This window comes from Myotis davidii, unplaced genomic scaffold (assembly GCF_000327345.1).
Source record: "Myotis davidii unplaced genomic scaffold, ASM32734v1 scaffold111, whole genome shotgun sequence".
Taxonomy (NCBI): Eukaryota; Metazoa; Chordata; class Mammalia; order Chiroptera; family Vespertilionidae; genus Myotis; species Myotis davidii.
Genome location: NW_006284347.1, coordinates 1,666,246 through 1,691,161, shown reverse-complemented (window position 1 = coordinate 1,691,161; position 24,916 = coordinate 1,666,246). Strand labels below are relative to the sequence as shown.

Here is a 24,916-nt window from a genome sequence, read left to right as displayed (position 1 = left end):
CCCCCCCCCCCCCGAGTTCTTGGGAGGATAAAGTAGAATTATAGATGTGAAATGCCATAGTACAGTGCCTGGCATATCTGTCAAGTGCAATTCATCTCACAAGGAACTTTCTAGGGTTGGGGAGAGAAGTTCACCTCTCCATTCAAATTACATAAACAATATAGAATAGTATTTTTCCTTTATCCCATGATTGAACATCATGGCTTTAGAAAGCAGCTGGGGAGGTGGGAGTTGTAATTGCCAAGAGTAAAGGAAGTGGGAAGGATGCACATTGGGAAGCACATCGCTGGGGAGGGAGAGGGTCACGGAAGAAGGGAGAGATGCTTCAGAAGCACCAGCTCCGAATCATCTCCTGTGTCCCAGGTCTGGGCAAATGCGTGTGGGTCCCATCCATACACAAAGGGCTCGTGATTCAGCAAGTGGTTCGATTTAGTGAGTCATTTCTGGAAAAAGAAAATCCATACCATGGCATCAGTCCCTTGCCTGACATTTTTCTACCTCGTGAAACTAGGGTTGGGTTTTTTACAAAATCCGTCTAGTTAATTTGAAGGGATAAACATCTAACTCTCTGTTTTTGAACTTCTTGGTAGTGTTGCTATGCATGATTGCTCAACTGCTTCAATTTACCCGGAGGGTCATTTCAGTTGAATCCTTTGGCATGAGACGTCTGGAGGCTCACACAGAGCCATCCCTCCAGGCCTCATGGCACTGGGCTACATTTGCGTTTGTAATGAAGATATATCCATTAATTAGGGGTCTGACCAACAAATAATGTGACTGGAAAAAGGATCAGGCACTGAACCAGACCAAGAAATATGTGGATGAGTTTAGGAAGAAAAACTGCTTCATTAAAATGACCAAGTTCCCAGTGAAAACGTGCAGAGATAATAACAGGTAAACGGATTCTGCTGGTGAAAATAAAAATTGTTCCTATCCAAAAAATTATGCCAAAAAAGGTAAAGAAATGAGAAGCTACACCTGAGTCACTCATGCTGTTTACCTACTCCATCTGCCACACAGAAAAGCCCCTCCTGTGAGGACCTATAAATTCTGACAAAAATTACTGGTGGTGATTTGACATTGATTTGATATTTGATATAGACTTGACTTAGATTTCCATTTTGCATCGATTTGGTCGTCAAGTTAGTCTTGGACTTGTATTGACTCTGATCGGCCCTGTGTGGGAATGCTATTCTGTTTCTTCTGAATTAATGAAAATATAGTAATGAAGTCAGAAAAACATGCATTCTTGACTCAGGATCACATGTTCTGGGTTGCGTCGCTCTTTCCTTCATTGAGGTATTCCATGCAGTTGTCCTTTATAAGTACCGCGCGCTAACCGATTGCGCTACTGGAGCTCCTGCAGTTGTCCTTTAAATGATGTTCTCCTCCAGCGTCTTGAACAATAAAGTGTAGATGCGTATACTTTCTTCTGGAAATGTATCTAGGATGTCATGTGACAGATACAGGTGCTCTAAATCTATCAATAAATACAGAGGAGACCCCAAAATGGCAACACAAGTTTGAGTTCAAGGTCACCTTGGGGTAAGAATGACCTATAGGACTACATCCAGAAGCAAGGGAATCAAAACATGGCCTGTCCTGGGCTGTCTTCCTCAAGACTTCCCCAGAACTTAACATTGGTTATTCTGACTTTTGATGTCACACAAGTAATCTGGACTTTTTTGAAGTATCTTCTCTCAATCTTCTGCCTTCCTTCCATTATAAAAGGAAGAAGGATGTATACATTTATTTTGAGATGTAAGAACAATTGTAAATAAACATTTTTTTTAAAAAAAATCCCACTGCTTTTATTCGGATATTTCTTTGACTTTCTAAAGAAAAGGCAGTTTCATTTTAGCAATGTTATGAGTAGTTTTGATTGCTTTAACTCCTCAAGAGACTCATATTTCTTGGTTTTGCTTGATTTAAAGAAATAGTAGAAAACATTCACATATTTTAAACAAATGAGATTTTTTGAGAAAAGACTCTGAATTCCTAAGACACTAAAAATTAAGCCTGGGACTACAAAGCACTGGGTTTTTATCTTCACAAATAACTAGTTATTTTTTTCTAAGAACACCAGGTTATATCAGTGTTTTCAAACAATTTCTGCTTGATTTTTATCCATTTCTCTCTAATAAGCAAGGTATAAGCCTATTAGCATCACTACCTGCCACAGCCAGCACAGCCTCGAGCTGAGCACTGGCTGTGGATGGCCCTGGCTGCCTGTTCACGTGCCTCCCTCTCAGGAGAGGCCTGCAAGAGAGATGTTTTTGCCCCATGATGAACATGAGAACACCAGGGCTAATCATGATAGCATCTGGGCCAGGTTACCAGGGACAGCTGGCAGGTTGGGCCTCTCCTCCACCTCCAGCCGACCCTGGCATTGGCCTCAGACTGCTGGGCTCTCCTGACTCTGTCACGAGGGTGGACTAGCCCGTTCTGCCATGTAAGCACAGCACAGAGGGCTATACCATGCAGTATATCATGCAGTGACCGCACTCTCCAAATACCATTGTGGGCAATACTGTTCTCACCAGCTCCATTTTCCTCAGTTTTAAGCCCAAGGTTGCCTTTCCTTCTAGCCAGCTCTCCAATCAGGTGTGAGTAGGACAGGCAAATCATTAAATCTCCTCTAGGCCCATAATTTTGTAGTTGCTTCCTAATATACTATCTCTCAGAACTGCAGTAACTTTTGCCACCACTTTCCTATTGCTGGGTATGTTGGCTCTTCTTTTCCTCGTTATAAATAAACTTGTAAATCACTGACCAATTTAGGTAAGATTCTCCAAAAAAGAATTATTGGGTCAAAGCATGTAAGTATGAACATTCTTCATATGTACTAGCAATGTTTTCTTGAAGACATTTTAAAACTAGTTTTCATTGTTAACAGTGTAAAACCTAAAAAAAATATTTTTCATAATGAAATTGAATCTCTGTTATTTCTTTGCTGTTTTCCCTGTTACAAAATAGTATATAAGTGTAACAAAAAGTCAAATATGTATAAAAATAGGGTAAAACTTGAATATTTTACATACATACAAGTAGACATACATTATGAGGTTGTTTAAAATTAACACATTCTTTATTTTAAATAAGACATGCAAACAGTATCCTGCCTCCACAGAGAGCTCATGGTTCCCATCGGCCCATGGGCTTCAGCTGGCCCCTGTGTGCTGTCTGCCGGCCATCCCACCATCGGGAAGCCATACATCTGAGCCAGAGGGTCTTACACTCATTTATTTATGGTCTCAAACACAGAGCTGGACAGGGCCACGCGGCCCACGCTCACATGGGTAAGAAACTTGCAAAGCTCACTTACTACCTCAATGGCAGAGCAGCTTGTCTGGACTATCACAGACACACTCATACAGAACCACAGCCGAGGACAATGTGCTTGGTTCTGTGATCATTGTATGGTTGAGCACCATGCTGTAACTCCGACTGGCCACAGGAAGAGCTGAGGACTGGACTTACTCTGGCTTCCAGTTCCCATGCCCATCCACAGAAGCTGCAGCCCACCGCTGCCTATGTATTTGGTGAAAACATTTAACATTAGTCAGGTGTGTCAATATTTGGGTTATGTAAAGGGTTGAAATTCACGGTCCATAAATGATCTTAGAAGTGCTTAAGAATCACAGGAAGAAGCATCTTCCAGACTCAGAATCTCGTCAAGCTTAGCAGCCCCAGCTTGAGAACACATAAAACATGCCTGTATGTGTTCCTATAAAAAGGTACACGATAAGGCAGAAAACAGGGTTCACACAACAAGATGTAATAGTTTACACACAAGTGAAGGTTAAAAACAAATGAGTCCTAAACCAGAACCAAATGTAAACAGTTATCACCTCAGTCTTGCACTTCATTTACATCGACTTTTCTGGGTCTCTAACTGCAGAGAAATGCTAACATCACTAGACCTTCAGTTCTATGAAAACAGCAGCGTTGCACTTTCAATGTTCTATTTTCAATGACGGTTAATTCAACATTGCAAAGTATAGAAGTTAAACGAGGCCAAGAATGATAAATAATGCCTCACAATTGCTGAAATCTGATTACACTGAGATAAGGGCAGGCCAAATTCTGCTCATACAAGTTTACACCTAAAGAACAAGGGAAGGAGAGGGAGAGAGAATAAAAAGGGAAGAAAACTTTAGATTAATGAGTGTTTCCAGTTACTCCTCTAGATTTAATATAAACAAGGAAACAAAGAAATGGACTCAGGATCCCATTTGCACTGAAGGGTGGAAATTAATAAAACAGTTCCATCCTGAAAGAAAAACTAAAAATCGACTTCCATTTAGGAAGCTAATTTATGCACTCCGGAGTCCTCCTACAAGCTAAACAGCACAGACTATCCCAGCAGGCGCAGAACAACAGATCTTGAACCCTGCTGTGTTTGTTCAAGAAGCAAGTTAAGCTTTTCCTAACAGGAAACAAAACAGGCAGCTGGGCTATTAAGCAGGATCCTTGGCCACACTGTGAGGCCCTGGATGCATCAATTGCTTTTCAGAACAGGATTAGAAGTGTGGTTGCCTTTAACTCTGGTTTTGAGAAGACCGCTGTGCCTGCTCAGAATTCCCAGGCTGATATTAACTAATACCAGGCCAGCAACACATAAAGCACCTTCAAAACCTCCAAGAAACTGTCTTTGACAAACTCCAAAAGCATGTGAAAACAGCACACAATGAAGGCAAGGGGTACCAGTGTGTGGAAAAATTAACCCACATAAAAAGCTGATGAGTATTTTTGCCTTTCAGTATGCAAGGCCCCACTCTATAGTGATTAAGTTAACCACTGAGTGAATTTAGTTCCTACGGACAGAATCTACTTGAATGAAGGTAATTGGGGAAACTGGGCGACTGGACCCTATAGGACACCTAGCACAGAAAGCCACTCTATCAACACAGGGAAGCATAAAAAATGCGGAGACAAAGAAACAAGTCACAAATGACAGAAATGGAGGAAAGCAAACTACTGGATATAGAGTTCAAAACCACACTTTTAAGGCTCACACCCCTGCCCTGACCCCGACGTATGACTATTGAATATGCATTTGCAATGGCTCAGGTAATTCTGCTATATTATTATAATAAAATGGGATTGTCTAGATATTTTTGTTGAAGTCAAGAAGTACCATGTAAAAAAAAAAGGGGCAAATCTTTCTCACATATGGATGTTTTTTTTCATTATTGAATCAAAGGGCAATCAATACACTGGAGAAAGCTGTTTAATTTCCACCAAAAGGGATAGATCTGTGATGGCCTGAAGGCATTGGGTCTGCACACTGCATGATTTTTAACCAACATTTCAGGATACTGCGTATGTATTTGGTTAAAACATTTAACATTGATCAGCTTTGTCAACATTTGGGTTATAGAAAGGGTTGAAATTCATGGTCCATAAATGACCTTAGAGGTGCTTGAGAATCACAGGAAAAGCCAAAACAAAACCATTTGTTTGCAAACTATTATCCCAGAAAAGAGTCATAAAGGGCTAGGAGATAAGTTTTGAAAGACCCTCAAAATATTAAACTCATGAAAACCATAACTATAGACAATATTCATTAGTGGCTGCTACATGTATGAAGGACACCCAAATAGGACAGTTTTAGTTGCAGATCAGCAAAGAGATTAAAATAAGAGACATAACAATTTAAAATATTTATAGAGACATAACAATTTAAAATATTTATAGAGAAAACAGTTGCAGATGATACAAGATGGCACAAATGCAGACATCATATGGTCCAATCTATGCACTCATGACCTTGTGTGAGAAGCAGGCCAAAGATGAAGCAGCGGGAGGTGCCTCCCTCTTACCCCAGAACAACAAACTCCTGGGTTTGGAAGGGCTCATTATAATCATGTCCACGGATGGGTGAAATCTACAGGTAATGTCGAAAACGTTTGGGAGAAATCCCTCAAAACAATTGTCTTTTGAAGCATTTGCTTTGTTTTGTGGGGTGTCAAACCCAATCAGCATGTCTTTCTGACTCATGTAAAGAGAGCAGTCGGGTAATACACAGAGTTTCTAACAAAACAGGAGGAGTCCGACGTACCTTCTGTCCTCTTTTCTCATCTCCTGATTATCATCAGGCTTGAGTCAGAACCACAGAACACTGCAGAGGTCCCAGACCCCCCCCCACCCCCCGCCATCACATACGACTGTTCTCTCGACCTGCTCTAGAGCATCCTTTGACAAGCAAATAGTCACAGGAACTCTAAATTTTGTGAGTGTCCAGCATATGTCAAGCTCTGTGCTAGGCACAAGTGAGAGAAATAACTCTCAAAACCGAACTGCAAAGTTAGTCTCATTCCTGTTAAATAAACAAGAATCCTAAGGCTTAGAGAGCTTACGTTACTTGCTCATGGTCACAAGTGAATGAAGGTGGGAATGGAGCCCACCATCTTTCTTTGCTGGGTAAGTGCAAGACAACCTATGTGAGGGGAATTGATGCTTGTAAGAACCTCATCTTTCCACTAAAGGACTCTGCAAGTGTCACTGAGGTAACCGTGGGGAGGGAAAAGGAGGGTGTCAGGGGCCAGGATGCTCAGACACGACCAGTGGATACTGGTGGTCCTGAAGGAGGATGCCTTCCTTCCGCAGTGGGCCTCCAGTCAATGGCCCTCTCCTTCCAGCCCAGATACCCAGAGGTTTATATTCCATCTCCTCCAAAGAGCTGAACTGCTCAAAAACTACACCAAAGTGTTCTGAAACCATTTCATGCCGGGTTCTTAATAATTTTTAATATTATTGTAACAGAGAAGACAATTCGTAGGTGAGGGATGGGAGGAAAAGCTATTTCATGTTATATAGGGCTGCAGAACAAGGCCCTTGGGTGGCCCAGCATCTTTTGGAGACAGGGAAGTCACTGGGCATCTTCCTTGATTCTGAACTTTCTATGATCACAATAACGTGCTTCCCTTCACAGGGCATGGGATGTGAATCAACAAATGACAACAGAAGAAAGAGTTCAGTGGACTAAGTGCTGTTGAAGAATCAGATGCCCCAGCAACAACTGTTCTTACCATATCCTGCGTTGGTTTGTTTTGAACTTTGTTTAAACTCCCATGGCTGATGGCAATTCAAATTCATGAGGAATCTTCTACAACAGAATCCTTTTGTATATGGATCAGTGGAGAGTTGATGAACAAATGCCAGTAAGTTGGGGCCAGTCCACTTTTAGGCACTGAATTTATTAAATCTCTTTACAAAGAAATTTCAAATGTGGGCAATTAAGAAAGCGTGACCTATCAAAGATGCTAAGCCTTCCAGATACTCTGGAATTCTGACCATATATTTATCCTGGAAGTGGTTGCTCTACTCAAATACTTTTAACTTTTAATGAAGTGTTCAGTCCTTTTGTGATGGCACTGGAGTGTAATCAAACATCACCACAAGCCAAGTCACACGCTAGCATGTCTCGCCTTGTTTAAATACTCAAATACATTTGAGCAATTGTGTAATGATTTCTAGGCCTCTGGTTGTCCATATGGTCTGAACAGACTGTCTTTTGTAGAGCAGTTGTGCCATCTCTCTCAATGAGGGGAAACCAAATTATCTCTGCTCCAAACTGGAGAGTCAGGGAGGCACTGCTGAAATTTCAGACTGGCACCCTTCCTCAACTCCTGAAACAAAACCATCCTCCACTTGGCCCCCAGAAATCACTGTATCTCCTGGAAATCTTGCTCAGGTTTGTGAAATAGACAAGAACAAGGAAGCAGGCATCATGTGATATGTTTTCTGCCATAATTGTCCTTAGGATACAATGACATGCCATGGGGACGAAACAGCAAAGCCAGCACTGCAACCACATGGAATCTTTCTGGACAGAGAACATTCTAGATGGTGGATCCAGGTCATCTCAGACAGACAATGAGGACCAGTGAAAGGGTCTGGCCATTGGTAAGAACTCTGTTCTAATGTTCTCTGGGTGGTATGGGTGATGAGACAAGAGAAGGAGTTTGGGGTTTGCAGCCAGTAAAACCCAAGGGGAATTTGCAGAGATTTGGCTTCAGAGCCCAGAATCTAAACTTGATCACTGGGCCTTACTAATTATTCACATGATCTGTCTCTCTAGGAAAGTACCCCAGGGGAGATCTGGAATTCGATGCTTGAAGGAATGTGCCAAACTTTACCCTTGACCTATTATTTGAGAATTCTTAGCAAAATGGGCAGAGATTTGCCCCCAGACCACTGGCCACTATAGGGTTCTTTGGTGGGACTAACTTGGCAGGGAGACAGGGGACAGCTGACTCAGTTGGCCTTTTTGCTCCTGTCCAACTCCAGGCTGCTGAAGTTGTAAGAGGAAAACCATTTCACTGGTCACGAACAGTGCTGAGCGCACAAGACCATGGAGGGCATGCACAGCTCGTGAGCTCTGGGGATGACTGGAATGCGATGGAAAAGAGTTTACCTTTTGTGCCTGAGGGAGCTGAAAAATAAGGGGAAAACAAAACAAAAAGAAAAATAGCAATCATTATATAAGAAGTGAAGATTAACTGTAAAACTTTGTTCAGCTGCATTGGCAAATGAAAAGACCATAATTGGGAGAAAAAGAGGAAAATAAAACTAAAGCCAAGTCATTTCCCAAAATAAAGCTTCAGTGCTGATTATTGCATCTGCTCTCTGAATCTGTAGTGTCAACAGATAGTCTGTGAGCAGGCATTTTGGGAATCACCATGCCTAGGCAGTTTGGTAACCTCCCTGCAAAGCTGGACATGAGATTCTGTCCAGTAGCCCAAAACACACACACTTTCAAGACCCAATTCCTTCTTCTTGTAGCCATCAGTTCCCACTGGAGGAGGGCTCACCAGACACATTTATGGTTGGCAGAGGGGAGGGAGCAAGAGCTATTGGTCTCTAGTGGTTACAGATCAGGGCTTCGAATTAATCTGGGCCAAATGTTGATTGTACCAAAGTTGAGAAACCCTGTTGTACATAAAGGTAAGACCGTTAGAAGTAGGTTATGCTTTGAAAGCCCATTTTCTTGCTTTGTGGCACATTAACCATTCCCTTTATTGGTGGTTAAGGAAGCATGCACAAGAATTTGTGCTTTTGAAGTAAAGCTGAAAATCTTAGAACAACAAAAAGGCAGTCAATCAATGCATAATATCTGGCATAATCGCTTTCCCAATGGCACAGGCAAGGAACTGAAGTCATAAACGTGCAGAAAGATGAACATTTACAAGATGCTATTGTCTATTTTTCTACATTGACACTATCAGGCTTAATGCCACAGTATTTGTGACATTATAGTACACAGTGTTTTAAAAAGCATTTTTCTAATCTGGAGTGGAATTAGTGTTATCTGCATATAAATACCAAATTGAAGAATTCATTTTTAAGACAAACTTCTTTCTTAGAGATTAACATTTATTGCCTATGAACTCATCATCAGGCACTGTATTAAGCCCTTTCTTTATATTATCAAATAAAATCATAGCAACTCAATACTAGGTACTCATATTATCCCCATTTTACAAATGAAAAATATAATGGAAATAGAAGTTATCTAATTATACAATGTCCCATAGATAATAAATTATAAAGCTGGATTGCCTGTCTTTAAAACACACAAATTCAAAGCAACTCCTACATTAACAAAGGCCACAAACACTTGAAAATTGTGACCACAGACTTTCCTGTCTCTAGAATTCAATATGGTTCTTTATTATTATTGATTTTGAGAGAGAGAGAGGAAGGGAGAGGGATAGAGAGATAGAAACATTAATGATGAGAGAAAATCATTGATCGGCTGCCTCCTGCACACCTCCTTCTGGGGATCCAGTCCAAAACCCAGGCATGTGCCCTGACCGGAAATCAAACCATGATCTCTTGGTTCCTGGGTCAACAACCAATCACTGAGCCACACCAGTTGGGCCTCTAATGTTTATAACATCAGAAATATGAGGAGATGCAAGACAACTAAGCCAGACCTCCTAGGACCCCCATTTGCATCTTCTTTCCCCTCATTCTTTTTGCCTTTGGAAGAACTAAGACCAGGGCTTTCTTGAACCCACCCTACAGCCCTGACCCTGTAGAGGAGCCCAGCAGAAGGCAGAAAGATAAATCCAGACCAACAAGATGCCTCAGGTCTCACAGACTTCTCCAGGAGGCGGAAGAATGCCCACGAAGGGCAGACCTCAACCTCTCCAACACATATTTTTCAAGCAACTTTATCCAGAAAGGTCTTCCAGTTTAAGAAGACAGGAATACCAGCGTGCTTTTTGGATTCTTTCCTCCCAGTTATGGCTGTGACTATGCAAAAGGAAGTTCACGAGTTCTTGCAGTGCTTCTCAAGCAGTCGGGAAAAAAAATGTATGGAGAGGTGAGAAATCGAGCTTAAAATGAGGAATCATTTAAAGAAAAGTCTCTTAAATATTAAACATCTTTTCACACAACGGAAAAGAAATCTTGGAAACGCGAACATTAGGGGAATGATGAATGTGTGTTTCCTTAGGAAAGCATTTGCGCTGAATCACAGCTATGTCATATGAAATGCACGGGGGGCCGTGAGAATTAGAAATGTTTGACGAGCTATAAAATAAATACCAAAGTTAAGCCCTGTGCAAACTGCTGGACTTGACAGGCCTCTCTGGAAGGAGACTTCCCTCTCTTTCTTGCTCTCTTTCTGGGAGTCTGATCTTCACAGAGCAGAAAACACCACTTTTTGCCTCACTCGGTTGAGCATATGGGAAGAAATCCTGGGGAGGAAAATGAGAGACCAAACCTCTGTGGTGATGTCCTCTGCTTACGGCTGCCCTCAAACTTTCCACAAAGCATATATTTTCCTCGAGAAATAGCTCATGAGAACAAAGAGCAGCTTTCCTATCAGAGCTTTTAAATAACATAAATTACAGCTTGCGATGCCCTAAACAGGTCGGACCACTGAGAAAGAGCCTCGGAATAGAACATAACAAATTCAGATTGGATCACTGGAAGCCACAGATGCTACTGCTTAGGAGTCGGCCCTGGAGGACATACCGTTCACTCAGCATGCACACGCAGTATGCAGGGCCCCCAGCTGGGAGCCAGGCCCCGGACACTGGGTCTGCCTTTGCCTCTGGCTGGAATCTTGTGGCCCATGCCTTCCAGCCATTGGCCAAGGTGCTGTTCTGTAAAAAGCAATGGTGGAGGGAGGGCTGGGAAACGGGCCAGATCTTGGATGGCCCGTAGGTGTTGTCTTGAGGGCCAAGTCTGACTGATTAGTAATGGCTGTCTGGAGGAGATCAACCTTCTCACATGTTGAGAAGGATTCTGAAGTTATGTCTGAGTTTTGTTAGAAAGAATGTAACAACCAATTAGCAATGTCTGTTGTGGGCTAAAAAATGAAGAAAAGCAAAACATATTCCTGGACATGATGATCTCGGAAGGTCTGAGCACATCTATAATTTTTATGTAATTATTTGTTTCATGTCTCTCTCCCACGAGGTCACGAGCTCCATGAGGGCATGAGAAGGATATCTGGCTTGCATGTAAGTCTCCATGAAGTTCTCTAAGCTGTGCCTGTGACTGGTGTTCACCTGTTAAAGAAGGCACTTTATTACCAGGGTATACCCAGGCTGGATGCCAGAGAAAGATAATTGAGGTAATCGCCTGGATGCCACAGCCCACTGCACCCCCACACACCATGTCGATAACCCAAGCAGATGGCTTTCAAGAAGAAAACAGATATTTCTGCCACAAGCATAGATACGAAACGCTTGGACTCCCATATGCCTGGCACAGGCTTCTGTATATGTTCGGATTGTCTCACCAACCCATGGATGTGCATAAAACCCGCATGGGAAATTCCCCATCACCATGGGGCCTAAGGGGAGGCAACTTCTCTTCCACAAAGGCCTCTTCTTCTTTAAGGCCACCTTGTCAGGCACTGCCTACGCAAGTTTCACCTCTCTGGGTCTGTTTCCTCACTCACTACAAAACGGTCTGTACAGGCAACTTCGGGTTCCTTCCAAGTCAAATGGCCCCAGATTAGATGATTCTATACCCAACTGTATACACCCTCCAGTCACTTTTTGCAAGGAAGGGTGAGGAAAGAAAGAAGTCATGGTGTGCTGTCAGCTTGCACATCCCTAGAGGAAAGCTGGGTGCAGGATGTATTCATGTGGCACTTCATGTTTGAACATGGAAAGACTGAGAATGTGTCATTCAAGAGAGAAGGAAGGAGAGGAAAGTGATGAAGAGGAAGGTGACAGGAATAATAGAAATGGCCACTCTTCAGTGAATATTCTCAATGGACCAGGCATTTGGCTAAGTGCTTTACTATTTTGAGCAATGCTGGTACTCACAGCGGACCTCTGGGTTAAATATTAGCATCATCCTCAGTTTATAAATGATGAAATGGATAATACATTTGACCTTTGAACAACATAGGTTTAAACTGCATGGGTCCACTTATTCATGTTTTTTGCACAGAAAAGGTTACTTTTTCTTCTTTATGATTTATTAATAACATTTTATTTTACCTAGCTTACTTCTTTGCAAAAATACCAAGATGTAATACATAAAACATACACAAAATAAAATGTGTTACTTGAAATTTTATGTTATCGGTAAGGCTCTGGTTGACAGTAGGCTGAAAGGAGAATCAAAAGTTATATGCAGATTGTTGACTATGCAGGGGTGGGGCACTTTGGGGTTAACACTCAGGACCCCTGTGTTGCTGAATGGTCAAATGTATTTAGAATGGCTAAGTACAAGTTCACCCAGCCAGGAGATGCTTGCGCAAAGGGCCAAAGTCAAGTCTATCTGCAGCCTACCTCTGCTTTAACCGTCAGGATCAAGATGCTGCTTCTCATGTAGACCAAGGGTGCTAGCACCAGGCTATGCCCTGAAGCCTTTGGGGAACCTCTCAGGCCATTGCATCTGGGCATCTCCCGTGTGAGAAAGGTGCAGTGAGTAATCCTGGCACCACCTCTTATGGGAGAGTCTGGATGGAGGACGGAGAATCCAGACTATCAGTTCTCTCAGCATGTAACATAGGATGTATGGTGTAGCCTAAATATTCACCTTGCCCTCTCCTGTCACAGACAGGGACACATGTTCTCTCCTCCTCCTGGGACCCTCCCTCCCCCCCACCTCCCTTGCCTAGCAAAGACCTCCACTCCTCTGGTCAGTTGTCATTGTCACAGAGAAGCCTTGTCTGACCTCACATATCATATGCCCTCATAATACCATGCTCATCCTATTCATAGCATAGTTACTACCAATTGCAATAACTGCCATTCTGTCCCCCTTTTTTTTGGGGGGGGGTGACAGAAACCCAACTTTCAGCCAGGCTCAGCTAAATGACTCTACTAGAGCTTGGTGTGGCTAAGTGATTCAGACATGGCCAATGAGATATCCATAGATATGGCTTTTCCAAATGATGTAAATAAAAGGATTTCCTCCAGCCTGCTGCCAGGAAGGGAGATATGATGGCTGGCATCCTAGTAGCCATTCTGAACTATAAGGTTATCTTGAGGGTGGAAACCACACACTAGGATGTTGAGTATAGTAGAAATGGCAGCCAATTATAATAGCCATCACATGTTATGCGACATCCTAAGTCCTTTACCTATATTAATTTATTGAAAACACAAAGGAACCTTATTAGGCAAGTTCTATTATTATCACAGTTTTGCAGAAGTTACAACTGTAAGGTCACAGAGCCAGAAAGTAGCAAAGAAAGGATTTGAGAAGGCAGAATAGTGAAAAGGCTTTTAAGTAATCTAGATGAGAGATGATGGACCAGGGTGCTGGTGGTGCAGGTGGCAGGCAGAGGTCTCTGTCTATTTGAGCGTAGAGATGATGGACTGGATGATAACCGAGAGGAGAGACATCAAGGATGTGTCCAAGGTATGTGGGCCAGGTAAATGCAAAAAATGAAACAGCTATTTACTGAGGGGAGAAAAACTATGGGGCAAGCGTATCTGAGGGAAAATATACCAAGTTCAGCTCTGTATAAAACTGGCAATTTTAAGATGTTTCTGAGAACTGCAGGCAGAGGTGTATGGCAGGCAGTGTGAGCCCTGTAAGTAGCAGACAAGGCCACCAAGGGAGAGCAGTGAGAGCCCACATCCAGGAACTGCATCGTGGAGGACTCCTCTGGCTCCAGGTCAGTATGCTGAGGCGGCTGGAAGGACTGTGGGGGGCTGCAGGTGAGTAGAAGGAGATGGGAGCACTCTCTGAGTCCCCAAAACTATACAAAGGTGTCTCAGAAAGAGACAGCGCTTCCAGCAGGGAAGGGAGTGCTTTGTTTTAACTTTCGTCATATACTTCGTTTCTATCTCAGAGTTGTACACAGAGCCATGGGGACAACTGAGAGGACACGCATTGCTCTTTTGCTCAACCAAGTTCTGGAATTGAGTGGGCTCCTTTTTAAAAATAAACTCCAATTAAAGATCTATTGATCAAAACAACACATTTCACTATAAAATATGTAAAGACCAAATGGGAAACAAAGTATTTTCTTGCCAACTGTGTAAAACAAAAAAAGCCTGGCCTACATATGTTTATCCTATTTGTAAAGCTGGCCCTTTGCCTCAGGCCTTATGAATGAGCAATACATCCCTGCTTGCTGCAAAGGTTCTTTGTGTTCTTTTTTTTTTTCTTGTACATGTTTGCATTTATAATCTTCCATTCTTCTTCATTAAGCAATGTGGACAAAATCCCTACTTCTCTATATATCAGAGGAAGTTCTGTTAATTGGCTCCAACTCCAAAAACTAGGCCAAGCAGGGGAAGGTCTCCGATGAGCTGAGATTTTGCAGCATAGGTTCTGTCCCACATCCATCCACTCCCACCATCACACAGCAAGCCACCATTGTTGCCCATCTGACTCCTCACTTTTATTCCTCCCTCCAGTCCTTTCTCTTTATTGCATCCAGAATGATCTAGCAGTATAAGCCTGTTACTTTCCCAGCCCTGGTGCCCAAGCCTCCTTTGCTGCCTCAAAGCCTTTGTGTGGCTTTCTCTGATTGGCTGATGCTCCATCCCCTGACCATGTCAATTCCCTGACACCTTCTCCCACCACAACCCCACCTCACTGAGTCCTACCCATCTATCAGATTTTAGTTCTGATGGCACCTCCTCTGACAGGAGCCCTATATCAACCCCACTGTTTTTCTATGACATCGTCTTGCTTATTCCTGTCTTAGCATTTAGTATATTCTGTAATCTTATTTGTTACCTCCCCACCTGAAAACTTAAGATCCATCCAAGGGCTGTATCTCTTATTCATAGGTTTATCACCAGGGACTAGACACGTGCTGTATCTGGCCCTTGGTAAGAATTTAGTTCAAAGGAGAGAGGAAAAAGAGAAAAGGAAAGGAAATGTGAAGGAAGGAAGAATGGTTGGGGAGAGAAAGAAAAGAAACTAAAAAAGAGAGAAGACAAGAAAAAAGGAGGTAGGAAGAAAAGAAGGAAGGAAAAGGAAGGGAGGAAAAAAGGAAAGGAAGTGGGAAGGAAGGGATGAAAGAAGGGAGGGCCTTGGAGTTTGGTAGGCTAGGTTTCAAATCCCACTCTACCACTTCCTAGCTGTGAGGACTGACTTGGGCAGCAACATATCTCTGAGCTCTGAATTTCTCACCTGGAAGATAACAGTAACAACACCATTTCATGGGATTGGTGTGAGGACTAAATGAGATCAATACATGCCCGAGTCTCATGACTTCCATTAACCCCTTGCCATGGATGGTGATGCCAATGACGGAGGAAAGGATGGAAGCAGTGGCAGAGACAGACAACTTTCAGAGTGCAAGATGAGAACAAAACAGGGTCAATAAAAGAAAATAATTTTAACTGGCTTCTCTATTTTAAAATTATTCAATTCCATATTTAAATTTTTGTCCACATCCCCTAAGTCAGAGGTTCTCAACCTGTGGGTCGCGACCCCTTTGGGGGTCAAACGAGCCTTTCACAGGGGTCGCCTAAATACATCCTGCATATCAGATATTTACATTATGATTCATAACAGTAGCAAAATTACAGTTATGAAGTAGCAACAAAAATAATTTTATGGTTGGGGGTCACCACAACATGAGGAACTGTATTAAAGGGTTGTGGCATTAGGAAGGTTGAGAACCACTGCTCTAAGTCCTTCAAGCCTCATTAGAAAGACTCATGGGAGAGAATGGTATCTATGTATTCCAAATGGTCTTGCTTTTGACAGTTCGGATATTATCTTACCTGACCATAGACCAGCGATTTTCAACCTGGTGTGCTACAAGAATATTTAACATATGCAATACCTGACTATTCAGTCAAGGCACTGACCTCTTTTCACTTAGATTGTCAAATAAAAAAAAATGACAACAGCCAACATAACAATAGCCATCTGGTGTGAATGAGTCAAAATTATACCTTTTTTTTTTTTGTCAGATGGGCAAAAATTTTAATTTTTGGTGTGCCACAGAATTTTTGTAATTAGTTTATGTGTGCCATGAGATGAAAAAGTTTGAAAAACACTTCTGTAAACATTTTATTAGTGATTTCTCAACATCTAGTTTGGGGTATAGATGAAACTTTAACTCATTTTTCCCAACAATATGTTTAAAAAATAATATATATATTTGTAACACACAGCTATTTTAAAGTGTTCCTTTAAGAAAAATCTCACAAGCAATGCATGCTCCTTGTAGAAAATTAGATATAAAAGATAGGCAAGGAAGACATTTAATGCCACCTGTGATGCTAATATCTATTGTTGACCTCAGGTAACATGTTAAATGACTGTGCAGTATTCAATTATTTAAATATATAATAAATTACTTATTGAATTCCTTGTTATTAGCTATCTCAATTGTATTCACCTTGTCACTAACATGAATGACACTGTAATAAACATCCTTGCAATAAATGTCCATATAGTGAAATTGTTGTATATATTCTCAACTTTTTGAAGAGTTGAATTACTAGTTAAAGGACGTTCTATATTTTAGTCCAAATGCCTCAAGAAAATCTGCCTTAATTTATACTCTGACCAGAATTCTGTCTTTCTAATTCTCATCTCTCCACTCCTAAGTCAACACTATGCACTATTATTTTAAAAATTCTTCCAGTAATTTTTAAAAATAGATTATATGGATGGGCCTTTTCCATGGTCCAAATAAGTTACAGACAGAGAGAATACTCACATTCAAAATTCCCGAACAACTAGTCTACTGCTTGGCCCACTGCAGAGTAGCTACCTCATGTTATTTAGTAGAAAAGAAGTGGACTGATAACTAAAGATCAGATTTTTCAAACTTAACTTTGGATAAAAAAAATCTGTTGTGTTGTTGTTCTTGTTGTTGTTTTTGCAGTAGAGCCATGCCTGGATGAAAGGCAAGGCTGCATAAATTACTCACTTGATGGCAGACATTTTGGGGGATGCTGGAAAATGTGAATTATTAATGGGCAGACCAGAAAAATTCTCACATTACATATAGCTAAGCCTATCGGCTGGAGGAAAACCCTAGACATTTTGCTCACTATAATGTTCTGAATATTCTCAAAATAAGAAGTCATTTCTCATCAGGCTTGGACTCTGCATTGTATTGGAAAAGTAAGTTTCCAATTAAAATTGTCATTCTTCACCCTTACTTTGGGTGGTCATCTTGCTAAAAAATTACCTGGAATTGGGGAGCGCATGGTCCTGAGAGAACACAGGTTGGTAGAATCAAAGGAAATTTGGCAAAGTCCAGATAAAACCCCCCGGATGCGTTTGTATTTCCTGCTTGGAAACCACATCAGTTCACTTGGCAGTCCAGGGGTCAGTTTACATTAAGGAGAATCTGATAGGGAAGGAAGTTCTTTTCTGCAGGATTCATTTTGGAAATATCTGAACAGGATACAAAATCATTCAGACCTTCTCCTGAACTCCCACCCTACCAGTGTCACTTTTCAACATTGTGACTACTTCCAGTTGGATGCTCTAAGCTCCTGGTTTTAATTAAAACTTAATTTGCAAAAATGTTTCATAATTTATGCATGTCATGTAATTCCTCTGAGACTATGAACTTGGAGCCAACACGGGGACATATAAGGAGACATTTTACTGAGAAGGTTGGGGGAGGAAAGGGAGGTAGTAAGAGAAGTACCAACAGGGGTGCGACAGAGGAAGGTACTGGTACTTTCTTTCAGCCTCCCACAACCTGGATCTGAAGCCACCTGGGAGAGACATGGGCCTTGATATCTAAAAGCAGAGAGCACATATGGCTTGTCATAGTCTCAGAGAAACAGAAAATTCAGGAATGACCAGAAGGCCCTCCAAGGAAGACCTACCACGGGATATGGTGAGCCAAAGAATTTGAAATCCTTCAAAATAGATGAATGAGTTCCCCTCTCCCACAAAGGAGGCATAAAAAAACCCTCAGAGGAAGGGCAGGGATCAGCAGAAACTCTCTCTGTAGACAGAAGCATCGGCTGGCACCATTATTTCTTTTGTTGTGATCTCCTTCAACTTGGCTGGTCCAGTGTGGGCAGCCACCAAATCTGTCCTTCTCCATTAACCTGGGTAACACCCTTCACCTTGCCCTGCCATTCCTCTGAGATCCAGCCCCACCCAACCCACTTGCACTAGCCATAGCATTTTTCAAGTGACTCCAGACCCACCACATATAGCGGCCAACCTTGATTCCCACCACAGGCTTTCTCAAGTAGTACCAACTCAGCATGAGCATCAGATGGTCTCAGCTCACACTACAGCCTTTTCCAAGCTCAGCATAAGCAGAAATCTTCCTTGGTTCTTAAGTAGCCTTTCTAAAGCTGCTCCAAACCCAGAACAAGTGGAAGCCAGCACTGGCCCATACTAGAGCCCCTCCCAAGAAGCTCCAGACTGGAAACACCCCCCAGCCAGCTTTGACCCCCAGCAGAGCCCCACCTAAGAAGCTCCACAACCAACATACCTGATAGGGGACCTGAATGGCACCAAAACAACTCCCTCTCTCTGTAGAGACAACCCCACACACCAGATCATCTAGGGTCAGCCCCACCCACTGGAACACCAACAGTGATTGCAGTTCTACTATAACAGGAGGACACACACAATCCACAAAAGGGACATGCCTGGGGCACCTGGCTCTAGTGAGCCCCGGGCATTGTGCTACTGAGACCCACCAGATGCCTCCTACAGAAGGCCAATATTTTCAAGACTGAGAGATATAGCAGATCTACCTAATACATAGAAACAAACATAGAGAGACAGCCAAAATGAAGAGAAAAAGGAATAAGGTCAGGACAAAATTCCCGAGAAATAACTAAACAAAAATGAATATAAGCAATCTACCAGAAAATAATATGAAAACTGGTTATAGAAATGCTCAATGAATTCAGGAGAATACATGAATTTAGTGAGAATTTCAACAGAGATAGAAAATGTAAAAAAAAAACAAAAAAAACAATCAGAACTAAAGAACAAAATAACTGGAAAAAAATGCATTATAGGAAATCAGCAGCATATGAGATGATGCAGGAGAATGAATGGATCAGCAATCTTTTAGATAATGTAGTAGTAATGACCCAATCAGAACAGAAAAAAGAAAAAGAATAAAAATAAATGAGAATAGTCTAAAGGAACTCTGCCACAACAGCAAGCATAACAAAATTCACATTATAAGGGTACCAGAGGAAAGGAAAGAGAGAAAGGGACAAAAATCCTATTTGAAAAGTTCCCTAACCTGGTGAAGAAAACAGCCATCCAAATTTAAAAAAAGCACAGAGAGTTCTAAACAAGGAAAATCCAAAGAGGTCCATACCAAGACACATCATAATTAAAATACCAAACGTTGAAGACAAAGAGAGAATCTTAAAAGCAGCAAGAGAGAAGAAGCTAGTTTAAAATAAGGGAACCCTCCATAAGACTATCAGGTGATAAAAGAATAAAATCTACAACCAAGAATGCTCTAACCAGAAGGGTTATCATTCAGAATTGAAGGAAGGATAAAGAATTTCTCAGTTCTAGCTGGTTTGGCTCAGTGGACAGAGCATCAGTCAAGGGCACATGCTCAGGTTGTGGGCTCGAAATCTAGTAGGGGGTGTGCAGGAGGCAGCTTATCAATGATTCTCTCTCATCATTGGTGTTTCTACCTCTCTCCCTTCCTCTCTGAAATCAATAAAAATATGTTAAAAAGAGAAAAGAAATTTCTCAGAGAAGTAAAAGCTAAAAGAGTTCATTACCACTAAACTAGTATTATAATAAATGTTTAAGGGACTCCTTTTTAAGTAGAAAAAAAAGGCCACCACTAAAAATAATAAAATATAAGGGAAAAAAACAATCCCATTGGTAAAGGCAAACTTTTATTAAAAATAGAAGATTAATCAATTAAAAAGCTAGCATGAAGGTTAAAATAGTAGGTTCATGTGTGTAAGTACAATAATAAAGAATACACACACACAAGCTGTAAAATACATTGTCAAAACATCCAACATGGTGTGGGGGTCTGAGTAAAAATATGTATTGCTTTTGGATTACATTCAAATCTAAGCAACCATCAACTTAAAAATAGACTACTATAAACATAGGTGTGCATATATGATTCTTATAGTAACCACAAACCTATAACCTATAATGGATACAAAAAAAATAAAGAGAAAGAAATCCAGGCATATCACTAAAGAGTCATTAATGTACAAGAGAATAGAGTAAGAGAAAAAGAAAGGCACAGAAAAGACGAAGCGAATAAAAGAGCAGAGAAAACCTACAAAATCCACCAGAAAACAATAAAATGGCAAAAGTATATACCTATCAATAATTACTGTAACTGTAAATTGACTAAATGTTCCCATTAAAACATATAGGGGAAATTGATGCATAAAAAAACATGACTTGTGCACATGTTGCCTAAAAGAGACTCACGTTTAACTGAAAGACACACAGACTGAAAAGGATGAGATGGGAAAATTTATTTCATACAAATGGAAACAAAAAGAAAGCTGGAGTAGAAACACTTATATCAGACAAAAAAGACTTTAAAACAAAGACTGTAATGAGAGACAAAAAAGGGTATTACATAATGATTAAAAGATAAATTCTGCAAGAGGATATAACATTTGTAAACACCTACATACCCAACATAGGAGTATTTAAATACATAAAGCAAATATTAAAAGACATAAAGGGAGAAATTTATAGTACAAATATTAATGGTACTTACATAAATGAATAGATTACCCAGGTAGAATATCAATAAGGAAATATTATCCTTAAATGATACATTAGATCAGATGAACTTAATCCATGTCTATAGAATACTCCAACCAAAAAAAAAAACAAAACCCAGAAAACACATTCTTATTAAATGCACAAGGAATATTCTCCAGGGCAGACACACATAGGCCACAAAACAAATCTCAGTAAATTTAAGAATATTAAAATAATATCAAACATCTTTTCTGATCACAATAGTATGATGCTAGAAATCAATTACAAGAAAACTGAAAAAAAAGAAACACCCACAAATACGTAGAAAGCTAAACATGATACTAAACAATCTATGGGCTAACTATGAAATCAAGGAGGATATAAAAATATCTTAAGATAAATGAAAACACAATGATCCAAAGATCAATAGATGAATGGATACATAAACACACTAAAATATTCCTTAGCCATAAAATAGAATGAAATCTTGCCATATGCAACAACATAGATGGATGAACCTAGAGGGTATTGTGCTAAGTGAAATAAGTCAGAGAAATACAAATGCCATATGATTTTACTTATATATGGAACCTAAATAAAATAAACAGAGAGAGACTCATAGATACAAAGAACAAAGTAATGGTTGCCAAACAGAAGGAAGGAGAAGGGATGGGTGAAAAAGGTGAAGGGGAATAAGAGGTACACACCTCCAGTTTAAGAAAAATAGATCATGGGTATGTAATGTACAGCTAAGGAAGAATAGTATTATCATAATAACTTTGTATGGTGACAGATGGTACTAGACTTACTGTGGTGATCACATGGTAGGGAATATAAAAGTCAGATCACTGTGTTGTACACCTGAAACTAATATAATATTGTATGTCAACTTTACTTTAATAAAAAAAAACCCTCAGAGGAAAACTATAATGAAAACTCAAGAGTCTGGAATGAAACCATTACTTCACTCAACAGATGTCTTCAAGAGAGAATTTTCAGATCTGCCAAACTGTTGAGACACAAAGAAATCTATATAGCAAGTTAACCAGAAATATTGGACCCCCAAGAAAGTCGACCAGAAAGACCCTCCCCTCAACACATATCTTTTGTTAATTGTAAAATGAATGAATCTTAAGTCACCCTGCATATCTGCAATGGAAAGTGTATATAGACACCATAGAACCTGGGAAAAATTTGAAGGGGCCAGAAATGAAGGCAAAACACACTCCACGCACTCACAATGTCAGAGCTATATTTTTTAGTGGCCGAAAAAATATTTTGTTACATATTTCAGTGTAGATAATCTGTATCTCTACTTCATCTTCATTTCTATAACTTGGAGTCAATTTGGTCCTGGACATTTTTCTGTCTCCTATGACAAACTTAATAAACTATGAAATAAAAGCAGAAGGCTACGTAGTTCTTTCATTCATTAAGCCTGTATCTCACATGAGTGAACACATTATATAAATAGTCAAGGGTGAAGGTGTGGGTGACATACAATCCTCTGTTAGTGTTTTCAATTGGGGGATCCTTCAGGAAACTTCCAGTTCTGTGATTCTAGTCTTAGAGGAGTTCTTTTCTATGAACATTTCCTTTTCTTACATATTGTTTCACCTTGGCCCATCAGCAAATCTACTTTATATTCACCTGAACAGAGAAAAAAATGCCAAAGCCATGTGTTGAATATTAGTTCTCTTTTTTGCATCTAAGAATTGTTCAAGTCAAGACGGGAGCCTATTTACGAACAATGAGAGCTTTCACACGCTGAGTGTTCACTGTGAGCCAGGCCAGGATCTAAGGGATCTAATGCATCCTTATGAGAAATTCTCATGACAACTGAAGGGGTCAAATGCAATTACCTGTATATATTATAAAAATGGAAAAACTGAGACTGACTCCAAACCTTGTTTTCTGACCCAATAGTATAAACAATTCAAATAATCCAACTGGTCTTTTCCTAAAAACTTAGAATAATCTATTCATGGATAATGAAGGGAACACAGAGTAAAAATAAAGTTGTCTGCTTGCCAGCAGAGGAAGAGAGGACTTTGTCCTCCTCTCAAGCCTGCTGACACAGTGATTTCTCTACTACTTCAGACTTGTTTTGGTCATGTCTAGAAAAAAGAAGGCCTATTAATATGCTGGGACTGCTGATCTCTCAAACTACATTTTGCACCCCAACCCCCAAATCTGGGGTCTGGCAATCCTTAAAGCACATTTTGCCAAACACATGTTCCTATAATTTTGAAGTCCATGTGTATTTCCATTGGAATTTTTCTTATGGTCTTGATTAACTTACAATTAAGTCATAAAACAGAGTAACCTTTTTCTCTTAGTTAAGAAAGTCAGGTCTTAACAGTGACACTTGGGTCCAAACCTCAAAGAGGCCAATATGCTTCTGAAGTTCTCACTTAAAAACTAGAGGAATCCAAATGCCAAGACCCGAGTATAAGAGTATAAAAGTATAAGACCACTGATAATGAATACATAAGTTAGGTACCATGGTTAAACATATTTTTAAAGAGCATAAAAAGAGAGCTATCACACAATAAAATTTGATTTAATATAGCATCATATTTAAATAAAAATTATCTCAATGTCATATCCAATAAATTTTCACTCTCTTTAAAAATTTAATTTTTAAGATAAGCATAATTATCTGGTGAAAATAATTCAAACCCAACATATTTTTAAATGTGGAATATAAATGAATAAATGGAACAATTTCATTAGATAATCTTGAGGATAAACAAACTAATCATCATCATCATCATCATTTTATATTTTAATTTTTCCATACTATGGTCACAATGGAATAACTAGTATTGGATTAGCCCTTCTGACACAAACAACTTGATATCTAGACAAAAAACAAAAACAAACAAAAAAAACCCACCTTTGATATTGGTCAACAATTAGCACAGACTTTGCTTTATAAACAAAGACAAAAAGTGAGGTTAGACTCATGATCATTCCAATACTCTCTCTGGAGTTGTTAATAAGACCCTAGAGAAGGGCCGGTGAGCCCAAGCAAAGCATGGTTTGTGCTGAACTGAAAAAGAATGAATCACAGTTGAAGCCTGGATGGCTTTAATTTGCAAGGTGGAACACCAGAGAGAGAAAGCTATATAGATAAAGAGATCCATAAATCTACTGAGAGAGCCTCTTGAATTTTTAATTTAATATTAAAATGAACATATACAGGGTGAGGCTGGGCAAAGCACAATTACAGGAGGGAGGAGGGGATAACTGTTATAAAGATGTAAACTAAAAAAAAATTTCTATTGGGCCTCAAACATGGCTGGGAACTTACAAGTTTCAACCAGCCAGTATAGATCACCTTGTTAAATACCTAAGGCATTCAATAGGAACCCCTAAAAGTTCATGTCTAGAATTAGAACTAAACTAGCCCTCGAGTAAAAGATGCACCATACATGTTTAACAAAGCCTAAAAACAGGTATTGCAAGGGTTAGTCGGATACATTGTTGTGCCCAGATTTCAAGGTTCCCAAGAGCCCACCAGGGAGCCAGCGAGTCCGATGCAAAAGCAAAGAGTCATTTATTTCAAACCTAGGTTTGGCTCCCCTGCCACACTCACCGATGCAACGGCAAGCCCCGGTGGCCGAGAGAGAGCGAGGCCTGACGGGACCGGGGGGTTATATAGGGGGGTGGAGTGAGGGCAGGAGAGGGGACTGTGGGACCCGCTGATTGGCCAGGCGCGAGTCGGTACAGGATGTGGTCATAGTGATGGCGTGCACTTCCCTTGATTATTATTGGTTAGTCCAGAGAAATCTGGGGTGTG

The 24,916-nt window shown here is 40.5% G+C and overlaps 1 protein-coding gene across 1 annotated transcript in view; it reads right to left on the bottom strand.

Annotated features, from left to right (window-relative positions):
* Positions 1-24,916, bottom strand: part of CACNA2D3 (calcium voltage-gated channel auxiliary subunit alpha2delta 3) — an 817,122-nt gene that overhangs the window by 242,225 nt on the left and 549,981 nt on the right. Inside the window, exon 13 of the mRNA XM_006754680.2 lies at positions 8,423-8,440. Within this exon, the coding sequence (XP_006754743.1) occupies positions 8,423-8,440 (18 nt within the window). The remainder of the gene's footprint in view (positions 1-8,422; positions 8,441-24,916) is intronic.